At 36.5% G+C, this 14,411-nt stretch overlaps 2 protein-coding genes across 3 annotated transcripts; both read left to right on the top strand.

Annotated features, from left to right (window-relative positions):
* The first annotated feature begins 6,699 nt into the window (after positions 1–6,699).
* LOC121788029 (CASP-like protein 2D1) lies at positions 6,700–8,386 on the top strand. The gene is made up of 3 exons (XM_042186882.1): positions 6,700–6,980; positions 7,048–7,159; positions 7,991–8,386. Exons 1-3 carry the CDS (start codon positions 6,832–6,834, stop codon positions 8,252–8,254), a joined length of 525 nt encoding a protein of 174 aa, XP_042042816.1. The 5' UTR covers positions 6,700–6,831; the 3' UTR covers positions 8,255–8,386.
* Positions 8,387–12,450: 4,064 nt separating this feature from the next.
* Positions 12,451–14,098, top strand: LOC121787869 (autophagy-related protein 8C-like). 2 transcript variants are annotated; one of them, XM_042186718.1, is made up of 6 exons: positions 12,451–12,474; positions 12,595–12,659; positions 13,207–13,262; positions 13,369–13,421; positions 13,623–13,741; positions 13,832–14,098. In XM_042186718.1, the coding sequence occupies exons 2-6, from the start codon at positions 12,623–12,625 to the stop codon at positions 13,924–13,926; spliced, it is 360 nt and encodes a 119-aa protein (XP_042042652.1). In that variant the 5' UTR covers positions 12,451–12,474; positions 12,595–12,622; the 3' UTR covers positions 13,927–14,098. The 2 variants fall into 2 exon arrangements, with proteins under 2 accessions (XP_042042652.1, XP_042042653.1); XM_042186719.1 differs by lacking the exon at positions 12,451–12,474 and having other exon boundaries at positions 12,481–12,659; positions 13,623–13,766.
* The last annotated feature ends 313 nt before the right edge of the window (positions 14,099–14,411 follow it).

Consider the following 14,411-nt stretch of genomic DNA (forward strand, 5'->3'; position numbering starts at 1 on the left):
CCATAGCCCTTTTATTTGATTGCATTTAAGTTCTTTAATCACGATCGCCCGCATTTATTAACCCTAAAGGGCGGTCGTGACAGTTTAAGTGTTAACATCATTGTCTCGGTACACGGCGAATAGTTCAAAGCGTCGCGCTACTAGTCCGCCTATGTATCCGATGGTGCTATCTATGAATGGTTCAAGGTCAAAAACTACCTATCCTTATACTTATATACCTCGTGAGGGTTGAGCTTGTGTCTGCATGCATATGCATTTGGATTTTTCCACTCATGTGGGGGATTATTGGAATCTTGAATTTATGATGCTCGGTCAACGAAATTTGACCAATAATAAATATGACGAGACATTTAATTTTTGGAAATTAAATGATATAGCATCGATCTACGTTCCGCGTAGATGACCGTAGTATATTTACTTTCTCAAATCCGATTCCCGGTGAGTGAGAAAAAGTGGCTTAAAGTTGGTCACATTGTAACTTTTAATAAAGCTATGAGATTAAAGCTTAGGGAGTAATTAACTAGTGTTAATTATCTCACATAGGAGATTAGACACATCTTTTAATGTGTATTTATTAAGTGACTTTACTACACTTAATAATTATAGTGGACTAAGATGGGTTGAAGAAGCCCACACGCGCGCACACGGGCTCCGAGCCGTGCCCGCACCCGTGCCCTTGCCCTTGCTCTTGCTCTTGCTCTTACTCTTCGTTATTGTTCTTGGATCTTGGCAATTGGTCTTTGGGCTTGGTGCTTCGGCCCAAACTTAATGTTTTGGACCAACGCTTTGTCAGCGAGACCAGTGGCATGACACATCGTCAACTATGACGCAGTCAAAGTCTACGAGGCTGCCACGTAACGAAGTCCACGTGTGACGGATGAATCGTCAACCTCTCCAGCTTTCAAAGTCTAGATTCATCGTCAACCTCTCCAGCTTTCAAATCCGTAACGGCCAGCCGTTACAGCCACGCCATGATGAGCCATGATGACAGCCATCAAGGCTGAGTTGACCTCTGCAGTGGACTAGGCCTATAAATAGGCTAGTCATTTCATACATCAATATAGAACATACACACAAAGCATCATACTCTCTCTGCATAGTCTTTTCTTCCTGAAGCCCTGCCCTCTCCTCTTCCAGTTCGCCGGATTTCTGCTGATAGCGGTGCTGCTTCACCAGAGACGTTGTCGTTTTATCTTTGGGGACGACACGCCAAACTGAGAGCACTACCGGGCGTATCTTGTCTTGCGAAAAGATGACTTTCCTCGACTCGGCTAAGTTTAATTTCCATTTTACAGTTTCGTTGTATTTTTCAGTTTCTGTTCTTCCTTCTTGGGTTGTATTACGCCCGGTTTTTGTTTATCTCTTGTAGTTTCAGTCATTCCTCCAACAGGAACAAATTGTTAAGGTATTATTTTATTTCATTGATGACGTTGTATATTACAAGATGAAGTCTATATATACGTTGATGTGTGGTTTGTTTATGCTTAGGCCGATTCTAATGCACGGTTCATGAAGGGAAAGAGGATTTTTGCTGATGGTACATTTTCAGAGGATTTGACGGACGCGGCCAACTTTCTCTCCACACGTAATACCGTGCGCTCCTCAACAGGCGGGGAATTTGGCCACTCGATGGGACTGGAGGATGAGAATCCTTTTGTCACTCCCTCAGGGACTGTGCCTGCTGATAGCATTGGGCAGCGTACTCACCAAACAACTTCTTCGAATAGAATTGGAAAGAAACATAAGAATGGATGATGGTATTGGCGACTTGATAGAGATGCTTGGCAAGATGCAAGATAATACAAATACAAATGTAAAGCTCGAATGTCCCTCTCTTCGGATCGGCTACAAATTTGACTTGAGCAAGGCGCGTAAGGAGGTGTATCCTTCTGACTCGAGAAAAGTTCGATGTTGGTGAAATCATCTCGACGCCTGGACTTCTTCGTTGGGATACCAGAGGAGGACAAGTTTGCTTACGCGATTCGCATCCTCACAAAGTATGGATAGGTAAAATGCAAGGCGTCGGAGGGAGCTTTGTATTCTTTTTCCCCTCCTTTTGTCATCTAACTTGTTTCAACATTGTTAAGTGATTCTTTTTTTACCAAGTTGTTATGTAAACAAACTTCAGGTAGTAGTTATCTTTTGTAGATGGGTATGACCACTCGTGGGATTTGTATAATTTAGGTGGATTGTTGGTAATTATGGAACTAATCCTCTAGGAGGTGTTTTATTTTGTAATATTTAACAACTTATGTATGCAGACATCGATTTATATTCACCACACATTGCTCAAAATTTTTGTTTTGCATTCCTACATGTCATTTTTTTTATTGCCATAATCAATTTCATTACTCAACTGCAATTTTATTGGCATCATCAATTTCATTTTTTTATCTTCCATGTTTTAGTAACCACAATCACAGTGAAATTGTGTCATATTGTTACATACAAATCATAGAAGAACACATCACTAGAAGCATACATATATGATATTCAAAATACAAATCAAAGACACCGCAATTGGTGTCTTGAACGAAAGCATACATAAGCAATACATAGTACACATACAATACACAGACGCAACAACAGAGAACATACGTAATGATAAAACAGACACATTTTCATAAGCCAAAGCTACTAGGAATAAATAGTTCTTGATAAGCTACATAATATATGCAACATTCTACTTGAAGTTGTTTCTCCACCATTGTCTTGGGCTATTCGATCTACATGAGATGCAGCGAGAAGGGGCCACCACTGGGTTGAAAGGTTTTGAACGCAACTTCGTACGACTAGGGATATATTATATATAATATATATTAGATTATATTCTTTTAATATATTCTACTAGGGATGTATTCACATCCTTACACTAAATATTTGGAAAACACAAAACTAATTCCAAGCCATTGATCTTTTCCATCTAATGGCCGATTTTTATGCCACATGGATTTAATGAAATTAATAAAAAAATTCGAAAAGGGCATTTAGGGGAGTTGGAAAAAGTTGGCAGTTATTTCATTCCCATGATTCACGCCTTCTGTTGCATATTTATTTATTTTTTATTTTCTTTCCTTAATTAAATAACAAATCACATTATGATTATTTCTTCCTATGATTCATCAATTCTACTCTATTTTTCACTATATTTTCGCTAAAAAAGATTAGAGAAATAGGATTTCAATATTTTTCGTCAGTTTCTGAGTAATGTATATGTCTCTTACTGAGTAATGTATTGTCTTTTACTGAGTAATGTATATGCCTCTTCCTGGTTTAACGTATATGTCTCTTACTGAGTAATGTAGATTTTTATTTCTTCGCTATGGGCCAAAAGTTAAATTCATTCCCTAAGGGTTTAGTAGTCCACGGGGCTAGGGTGTAGTACCAACCCATTAACATATCGGTCACTAAAGGTAGGAAGTTAGAGACATTCCAACTTATCCATTGGGCTAGGGAGTTTAAGTCGTTCCCCTAGGGGGTTTAGCAATCCATGGGGATACGGTATAGTACCACCACATGCATTGAGTTTTCTTTTTTTATATGTGTTTTAGATTTCATACAGTGAATAATGTACGAAAATTTACCTTTAATGTACATGCATGATACGAAATGATGTACTTGTGTAAGGATCTAATGTTTGGTGGGAATTGAATCCATACTCTTTGGGTTTAGCAATCCATGGGTCTAGGTTGTAGTACCCACTCACAAAATGAAACCATCACCAAGGGTAGGAAGTTTGAATCATTCCCATAGGATTTAGCAATCCATGGTGCTAGGGTTTAGTACCACCACATGCATTGAATTTCATTTTTTTGTGTGTTTTGGATTTGATACAGTGAATAATGTACGAAAATTGGTCTTAAATGTACATGCGTAATACTAAATGATGTACATGTGTAAGGATTGAATGTTTGGGAAAGTTGAATCCATACCCTTTGGGTTTAGCAATCCATGGGGTTAGGTTGTAGTACCGACTCACAAACGAAACCATCACCAATGGCAGGGAGTTAGGATCGTTCCCCTAGGGTTTAACAATCCATAGGGCTAGGGCATATTACCAACACATGCATAAAATTTCACTTTCTAATGTGTGGTTTGGGTTTTATACAGGAAATAATGTACTAATATAGTCTTATAATGTACATGCCTAACATTATTAATGAGTTTCCGTACATTATTAACTATGAATGACTACATTAGTTATGTATTTTATGTACTTAATTCGTTTAGGCAGTAAGTAACTACATTATTTACTATTGAATTGTTACATTATTTATAAGTGAATGACTACATTAGTTATAACTTGTATATACCTCTTCCAATTACTCTATTACAATGGTATATTACTATGTCGTGGTGCTTTACATTATTATTCCCTATATGTACATTACCAACATACTTAATAAATAATATAAACGTTTTTATACAATTAATGTACTATGCATACTGTAAATAATGTACACAATGCTATCATTAATGTACAAAAGTCAAATTTTATATTAAAACATAAATATTATAAACAATGTAAGAGTTTTTTGTGTGGCAGCACGCTTAGCCTCCCTATCTGTAGCCATTTCCTCCCTAAATTGTTGTATAAATGAAAGGGGAATATCTTCATCAAAGTCATCATCGAAGTCGGCCGTTGTTGTCCACTTTAATTCTAATAAGACAAACGTACATTTATTAGTCTAGATATAAATTGATTAATATCTAATATAACAACGTATCAATGCAGAATAAGGATTATACAGATTGAAATAATCGATGTAATATGATGCTTCAAATTAGAAGACTTGATGTACACATAAGACTGAATAATGTATCAATGCATAAGTAATGAATGTACATATTAAATCCTTACACAGATATATCACTTACTATTACGCATGTACATTAAATGCCACTTTTCGTACATTATTTACTTTATGTAATCCAAAAAACACAAAAAAATGAAATTCAATGCATGTAGTGGTATTATACTCTAACTCCATGGATTGCTAAACCCTAGGGAATTATTCAAAAGTGTATCAATGCATTCTAAATGTATAGCACACAATAATGTAGCATATCAGATCAAAATAATGTAAAATGTATACCTGATGTAACAGCATAACAATCCTAATGTAACACTCGATCACACATAATGTAAAAGAATGTAATTCGCCGAATAATGTTAATTCAACCTCGTAATAATGTAATAAGCAACAGACTAATGAACCAAAACAACTGACATTAAAAATTTCAAAGGCAGAGACATTTGTAAACCCGATAATGAACGACTTTCACAGTTTAATGTACTAATTCCTCTATTTAAAGAATGAATTTGTTAGTAGAGAATCCAGATGACCAATTTCAACATAGAAATTCAATTCAAACTATCTTAAGAATATGGAATCAACAATTGAACACTATATATTATTTAGCAAGGCGGAATCATTAAAAAAGAAGAATCAAACAGGACCAATTTTCGATTACTATTGAAAAAAATGAAAACTTCATTCGAAAAATGTAAAAAAGGCAATCGAATTCAGTTTCCCCAGTTTAAAACATCTTGAATGTCATCGCAAAATTACATTTTTCTGGGTTTTGTAACATAGAATCGATGAAGGGTTTGTCCGCTACACGATTGAAGATCGCCAGCTACGTCAACTAGAGGGAAGTGGGTTTCGACCGATTGAGCGTGATCTTCAGAGAGAGAATCAACAGTGAAATCTTGTTTTCTGGCTTGATAGAGGCGGTTAGGGTTTGCTTTACAGAGAGAATTGATAGCAAAGAGGTGAGTTGAATGTGAGAGTGGAGAGTGAAATCGTCGCTCAAATTAATCTCGCTGAAATTTTGGAATTGCAGTTTTAAAACTGCTATATATTATTGTGTAATACCAAATTTGCGCTATAATGTACGAAAATGGCCAAATAATGTAGCTCGGATGATTTAAATCATATCCATTCAATCCATCCATCCTATGGTTGTTATTTGTTTTGTGTATAAGACTAAAGGGGTGTAAGCTCCCCCTTATTCTACTATATAATATATATTATATATTATTAATTTTATATTATATATATACCTACATATATATTTTATTACTAGTATATATAAAATAAAATAAATTAATTTTTTTTCGGATTTTCGGGTTTTTTCGGTTTTTTCGATTTTTTGGGTTCGGTTCGGTTTGAGTTTTGAACTAAATTCAGTTTTGGCAAAAAACAGAACCGAAACCCGAATGCTCACCCACCATCTACTCCTTAAAACATTTGAATTCTTTTTTATTCTTCTCATGGCAACTCCATTTTAACCATCTTCCTAGCAAACACAAACAATTGCCGTCTCTTTCTCTCAATTAAATTTTCCAACCATCAGGGCTGCAGTAGTATCCGTTGTTTCCAACAAAAAATCAAATGAAAATAACAATGATAATACTAAATGGCTGCATATGATAAAATGAGCTAAGCATGAGGACCAAATCATAATCGAGGCTAAATCATATAGTAGTATAATAATCCAACGCATGAACACTACCCAAATATTTCACCATAATTATTAGCTTGAACACTTATTCCACAAAATATGAGAACACGTGTCGCATTCCCAATGACCCACACCTACCAGAAAGAGGAGAACCGTTGGATCTAGCAAATTTAGCAGTAGAGTGTGTTGTTAATGTAAACAAAAAAGCTACTCGCATTATATTTGAGCAACACATCTGTCAATTTCCAGCCCAACCAATATCAGATCATAATAATCACTTCATTATTTCCTCTCTCTCTCTCTACCATACCCTTTCTTCTTATATTTGGAGCTCAGTTTCGGTGCACCACGAATTGAAAGGAGATGAATGCATCCGACCTCAAACTGGTGGATTTCTCGCTGAGGCTGTTTGTTATCCCTTTCAACATTGCTTCCATTTGGATTGCCATCAACAACACCCAGGATAACTCCGACTATGGCAAATTGGAGTTCCGTGACCTCGTCGGCCTCAAGTAACAAACACCTCTCTCTCTCTCTCTCTCTCTCTAGATTTTCAGTATTAATGATTAATTGGTGCAGGTATATGGTTTGCGTGAGCGCAATTGCTGCTGTGTATGCCTTGTTTGCTGCGGTTTCTTCACATCTCAGATGCTTGCTCACCAAAGCCTGGCTTTTCTTCCTTACTGATCAGGTTTTCCCCTCTTTCGATTGGATTTTTAATAAGTCAAATTATGTTTATTTTGGTGCTCTGTTTTAATAATAATAATATTTGAGAGCTGAATTGAGTGTTGAGATATGAAATTGAGTTGATTTCATATGTAATTACTGTTTGAGCTGGGAATGATGGATTCAGATTGGCATTGTATACTGCTTTTTGTGTATACACTACACTACTCACAGCAGTTGAGTTGAGTTGAGTTGAGTTTAGTCGTGTTCCTATTTAGGTTATTCGGGTCTGTTTTCTTTTATGATAAAAACTAATTATCTATTTCCTACTGCATTTTATTCTAAACTTAATTTGTGAACACTCATTTGTGGAATGAAGTGTTCAAATTAAATACTTTTAAAAAAATATGAACAATTTCCTTTTTAATCCGTTCCTAAAAAGTATGAATATTCTAATTTTGAAAAGTTTTCTTTCTCTAAAGAGGTGAGACGTATTATCCACCAACAATATTTTACCAATTATGTATTAAAACTAGTGACGAACCAAATGATCATATTTTTCGGGGGACTGATGAAGCAAGTGTCAGAAAGTTTGTATGATAGTCAATCTTATTTAAGTGCACGGTGCATGATAAGTGTCGATTGGTTGAGGCAATAAATATTCTCAACCAAGTCCTATTCAATTCCCATCTTCCTAATTGGGGAATCTTGAATTTATAGTTGGCAACTCATTAATATCTTCCCAAACATGTCCTATTTCATGGGAGTGCATTAATTGCTCTTGCTTGAGCTTCACCCCTACGTCAATAATCAAATCATATCATAAAAACCATGAAATTTTTACGTGATGGAGCAGGTGCTGGCATACTTAATGGTGACATCAATGGCAGCATTGGTGGAGTTTCTATACTTGGCCTACAATGGTGATCAAATGGTGTCATGGAGTTCAGGCTGTGTTTCTTATGGAAAATTCTGTAGCAGATTGAAGATAGCATTGATTCTTCATGTAATTGCTGTCTGCTGTTTCCTGGTGTTGGCCCTCATTTCTGCTTACCGGCTGTTTAGAAGATTTGACCCACCTTACGTTCCTTCTAAAGACCCCCTACAAGATAGGACTTAAATTCACCTACTAATTCTGTTTAATCAGACTTCCCTATCTCTCTCTTTTTTTCACTATTAGCTTCAAAATGCGTGACAATGTATAAAATTTATTTTTTCTATGTTGTTCAATTTTATTTTGTTTATTACTCCACATTAATATGCACATACTTTAAATGATTTCTGATTTTAAAATTTTAAAATATACACAAATAGTCTGTTGTCTATAGGAACTAGGATTTTGATATTAAAATTCCAAGAAAAAGAAAAAAAAAAGTCTTTGTTCAACCCTCAATATCTTGTTTCGTAGTTATCTTAATTTTTCTGTCTTATCTACTGTAGAAGGATTCGAATCTATTCATGGCCTCATTGTATTTTTCACCCCATATCTTAACTAAGAGACAATACATGTATCCTTCCATCTCTTAACAGTCTCTTAACTATCTTATCTCTTAACTGTTCATTCAATTTCATTTTTTTTATTTCCAACAAATTCAATTAATAAAAACACACTTCATTAAATAAAATAAAATTACAATTTAAAATCCTAAAAAACAAAAAAAACACATAATTAAAAAAAACACATAATTAAAATCTAAAAAATAAATAAAAAAGACATAATTTAAAATACTAGAAATTAAAAATTACACATTTAAAAACTACTCCGCAGGCGAATCATCCCCCGAAGGCGGTGGCGGTGCACTCAAGCCACCTGTAGACGTAATACCAATTTGTCTTGCCATATACTCAATTCCGGCAAGATGGGCTTGATATTGGGGAGGCGTCATGCGGGAAGTATCAGCCATCGTGGCGGTCAAGTACATGGACAATAGGGTGTTCGAGCCCGAGACCAAGCCCGCCTGGCTTGATTCGCCTCGGCCCCTCTTCCCTCTAGCCGCCTTCGTTGCCTTGGTCCCTTGCGGCGACGGCGCCCACTGGAGGAGCCCCCTGCATCGGTGGCTGTGCCCTCAACCTCTTGTGAGGCGTCGCTTGACCCGCCCTCACTAGACGAGTATTGGCCACCCGCCGTGTGCTTCGTGCATTTCGAGCTCGAGCCCGTGCTGGACTGGACACCGCCAGCCCACCTTTCAACGTCTTTGACCGCCTCCCAAACATCAACATGTTTGAATTCTTTATTGTTGTCGTCAAAAAAGACTCGCATAGCTGCTCTCAGAATGTCGGCTCCACTGGCTCCGCTTTGGTAATTCACCGCTTCATTCTTGTAGATCCCGCAAAATTTTTTGACATCTCTGTCGACTCGGTCAAAATGACTGCGGAGCATCTTCATGGTGCGGAGGCGGGACCCCTTTGGCTTGTTCTCGTTGTAGGCGTCGGTGGCCTTTTTCCAAAAACACTTGCGGGTTTGTTGATTCCCGACGATGAGATCGTATGAGACGCTGATCCAAGCGTTGAACAGAGTCATCGTGTCGTTGCGACTGTATGGATGACGGCCTACATCCTCCTCCTCCTCCTCGGCCGCCTCCTCTTCTTCCTCTTCCTCCACGGCGTCGAATGCGCGACCCCCGGAGCTTCCACCGCTTCGTCCTCCTTCCGGATTGAGTTCATCCGGAAAATCCTCCCTAATTTGAGATTATCCCTGCGATTGCCCATACCTCGGGGCGGAGGGACGAGAGTATGCATCCACACCCAAAATAGGGTGGTTGGTACGCCGCCGGCGTCGCCGAGCTTTGGCTGCCCGACGTCGACGAACTGGAACCGGAAGGACCCAAGACATTGTACATGCCCCCAGTCGCCAAACGTGTTCAAGTCATAGCCGCCGGTGCCGCCAGAGTTTCCGTCGCCGGACATTTTGAGATGAAAATTGGAGAGGTGAGGTGAAAATTGGAGAGAAAAGAGAGATGAATTGAGAAGAATAGATGTGTGTTTGTGTGTATAATGAGAATGAAAGAGGAGTATTTATAGAATAAAAAAAGAAAAATTAAAATATTACCGTTTTTAAATTTAAATTTAAAATTTTATTTTTTATTAAAATCAAATTTTTTTAAAAAAATATTTATTGCGTCAGCATGAAGACGCCCACTCGCAGGCCGGCGAGTGGGCGTCACGCCTAGCGCCAGTGCTCGCCACGTGGCGCTGGCGCGTGACGAGACGTCTCGCCAACCCACCCTCCAGGCCGAGACGCCCGCCGAGATGAGACCGAGATGGATGGCTGCATCACTGTCTCGATGCCGTCTTGTCTCTCCGAGACGAGATAGAGACATCATCTAGACGCGATGCGGATGCTCTAAAGCGATGGACCACAGTAATGTGCTGGAAATCTAGTAATAGATGGTCCCACACACTTGATTTGTTACTTTGTCTGCAACTCGTGATTTTTCTCAACTTTTATGTTGTTACTATGGAGAGTATAAATGGACAAAAAAGTGTAACGAGTGTGCTAAAAAAATTGTTAATTATAATTAAAATTGTTTTAAAAACTGGATATGACTCAAAATAGAGAAAAAGCAAAGGAATATACGAAAACATCACGTAGAATTGTAAAGTACAAATAAATTGAATAAATCGTTATAAACCAGTACCAACTACCAAGTCAAGCAATGACACTTTCCATAAAATGAGATATAACGATGCCGGATAATACTCTCGGCGAGTCGTCTCCAAAGATAAATGGTAGTATGAGTTTGTATGGTAAACAATAGCTGTTAAGGTATGTGAAGATTAAAACCATGCTTAGAGCTACTTATTTGTGAATAACCAAAATTTTCAGTTTAAAAAAGAAAATTGATTTTCATCTCATTGTATTTTTTTTATTTAATTGAATAGGATCAATTTAAGATTAAGTTATAGGATTCAATCTCATTAACCAAATATAATACTCTATCTGTTCATAAAAAATAGACAAAGTTGTAAATGACACGACTTTTAATATATAATTGGTAAAGTAAGAAAAATTGAGGAAAAAAATGTGGTGGAAGTAGTGATAGTAGATTGCAGGGTCCATATTTAAAATAACGTGTATTGTTAATATTGGTTTAAAATTTTTCATTTTTAGAATTAGTATAAGAGCATCAACAATGAGATGTACTATATTCCGCCCATGACTATAGTCCGCCCCGTAGCCCGCCCTATACCAATTTATAGTCCTCCACATTAGCATTTAATAGTTCTACCTATTCACCTGCAGTCGGTAGACTATTGTCTGTCCTATAACCCGCCCTATCTTTTAACAACCATTTCGTATTTATATTTAATTTTTTGTTTTTGAATATAATAAAATAACGTAATATACAAAAATTTAAGACGACAATGTGAAAATCTTCATTTTATTAAAAAGCTGAAAAGTACAATGTGAAATACTGAAAAAAACTACAATTTTAACGGTTACATGACCAATTTTTTTCAATGAGAAGTGAACTGGGAAGAGAGATTGGAATGTGTTAGAAATGTAGATAAAATGTGGTGTATTTATAGAGCGAAAAATAGGATACAAAACAAAAATAAATAAATAAAGTAGAAAATCATAGTTCGAGCTAGTCCGGGTGCCCACAGTGGGCGGACTATAGCCCGAACTATATTCCGGGCTATATATTATCCACGTATTATACATAGGGCACGACCTTAGGGCGAGGCTTAGGGCTGCCACCCGCAGTGGCAGACTATAGCCTAAACGATAGCATCGTTCCCGGGCTATAGTCCGCTCATTGTGGATGCTCTAATTTTGGTGGGCGGCCCAAAATAGTAAAACTTGTCTATTTTTATATGAACGAAGGAAATATATATTTATTCATAAGATATAACCTTGTAAACCAGGTAAGTTGTACAAATATTGGACAAAGGAAGTTTCAAATTTACATGAAGTAAATTCAAATATTCAGCGCAATAGTCACATATATCCGATATGAATCAAGTTCTTAAATTTACTACAAAGCATTTTCTTTCCCTTAAAAATCTAAAATCAGGTATTTTTCAGTTTTTAAAAATTTATAGCTAATTAACTAGGAATTTTTATAACTATGAATTTTAATATTAATTATGTTTGATGTTCTATTTCAGATTTTGTGCTCATCAGTAATGGTTTCATATATCCTGATTTAAATTCAAATATACGAATAAATCTGATATCAAAACTTGCTAAATATATCTCGATATTTCCATCTCATTTGGACATAATCTAACATATTTTATTTTATTTTATTAAAAAAGAGGGCCCAAATTTTAGTAATATAAATATGAGAGAGAAGTAGAAAGTGTTGCCTACACTCATTCTCTTGTCACGTATACGTAGGGCTCAAGTCTTTATTTATTTTTGTTTTTCCTTTCATTTAAGGATTCAATTGCACAATCATCTTCACTTCTCAAATTCGATCCCTAATTTTCTTCCAATTCCTTTCCTTCTGTTAGGCAAATCAGACTGCTGTTACCGGACGCCATGGCTAAAAGCTCATTCAAGTTGGAACACCCTCTCGGTATGATCCCCTTTCTGATCTTTCACTCAACCCTAATTCCCTTTATTTGATCGCTAGATTTTTATTTTTATGGCATCCAATTTCGATTTTAATTTTAGCTAGCGGCTTCACCGATCCTGGATCGAGTTTTTATATGTGTGTTAATTGCTAGGTTTAATCAATTGAATCGGTATGATCTGTATCAAATAATTGGGGTTTTGTATGTGATTTAGGGTAATCGACTGTTTCCTGCTTTATTTATTTACTTGATTGGTGTGACATTTTAAAATTTTCATCTCGGTGAGTTTAATTTGATGTGGCTTGTTGTTAATTAAGTCTTTATGCTGGAATTCTGTCTTCATGTGTTCATGGAAGAAATTTTACTGGTGAAGGGCCTGATGTAGTTGTGTTTACCATTCTTGTTCTGTTTTGTATGCTATAATGATAAAATATGATTTTGCCGTCTAATCTTTTTCTTGCTTAAAATTTGTATCCTATGCTTCTATTTTTCTTTATGTTGATTTATATATTGATTGTGGACATTATAGTACTGTTTTACATGGTGCAGAAAGGCGACAGGCTGAAGCTGCTCGTATTAGGGAGAAGTACCCTGACAGAATCCCGGTACTTAGGAGACGTTTTTTTTGTTTATTTGCACTTGTGTTTCGATACTCAATCCGCTTGCCCCCCTTAATGTTGTATACTAAGTTTCGTTTCTCATGCTGTGCAGGTCATTGTGGAGAAGGCTGAAAGAAGTGACATCCCTGATATTGACAAGAAAAAGTTAGTTACAATGCTCCCATACCTGGGCCCTTCATAGTGTCTAGTGGGACTTATATGCTTATTTTGTGTATTTCATTGGTTTAGAAATTTCAGCATCACATCTCACATCTCACATTGGTTTAGAAACACTTTTTTATAAGCACTTGTGTATTCCTAACTAGATATAATCTTTTGCTGATGTTTTTCATTGAAAAACTGCAGATATCTTGTTCCTGCTGATCTGACTGTCGGGCAGTTTGTATATGTTGTCCGCAAAAGAATTAAGCTCAGTGCTGAGAAAGCCATCTTTATCTTTGTGAAGAATGTGCTCCCTCCTACTGGTTAAGAAAAGCTTAGATGTCTTATGCAAGTATTCTTTTGCTTGGTCTTGTTTGTGTCCTCGTTTTAATACATGCTTCCTTTTTTAACAGCTGCGATGATGTCTGCTATCTATGAGGAAAACAAAGATGAGGATGGATTCCTATACATGACTTACAGTGGGGAGAACACTTTTGGATTGCTCTGAGGTTGAAGCTTGGTGGAGGAGCTATGTATATAGTCTAATAACGTTTGTAAATATTTCCAGTTATCCATCAAGTTTATCTTTCTCGAAAGATTTTCTGCAACTTTTCTTAATTGGAAAATGTCAATACTTTGGTGACACTTCTAATTATATATAATCAGTTTCCTTATCAGTACCTATTTTGTTTAGTGCTTCTACTGGCTCTAGTCTTGATTCTCTCCACTGTATGGGTTGAGAATCATATTCTTTATGGGGAAATGGAGAATGCTATATTGTTTAATTATATAGGCTTAATCCACCATATAATTAGATGGATTGATCGTTCAACAGTTGTGGCCTTTGAATCATGTATTCCTTCAATCACTCAATACTATACAGTATTGTACATTCAATCCATCATCCAAAGTAAATGCCAGTTTCTTAAAACTCTAGAAGCTTTTTCCTTACTTGAGAATTAGTACTCAAAAGATTCCCAGTAAAGATGAATC

This window comes from Salvia splendens, chromosome 22 (genome assembly GCF_004379255.2).
Source record: "Salvia splendens isolate huo1 chromosome 22, SspV2, whole genome shotgun sequence".
Lineage (NCBI taxonomy): Eukaryota > Viridiplantae > Streptophyta > Magnoliopsida > Lamiales > Lamiaceae > Salvia > Salvia splendens.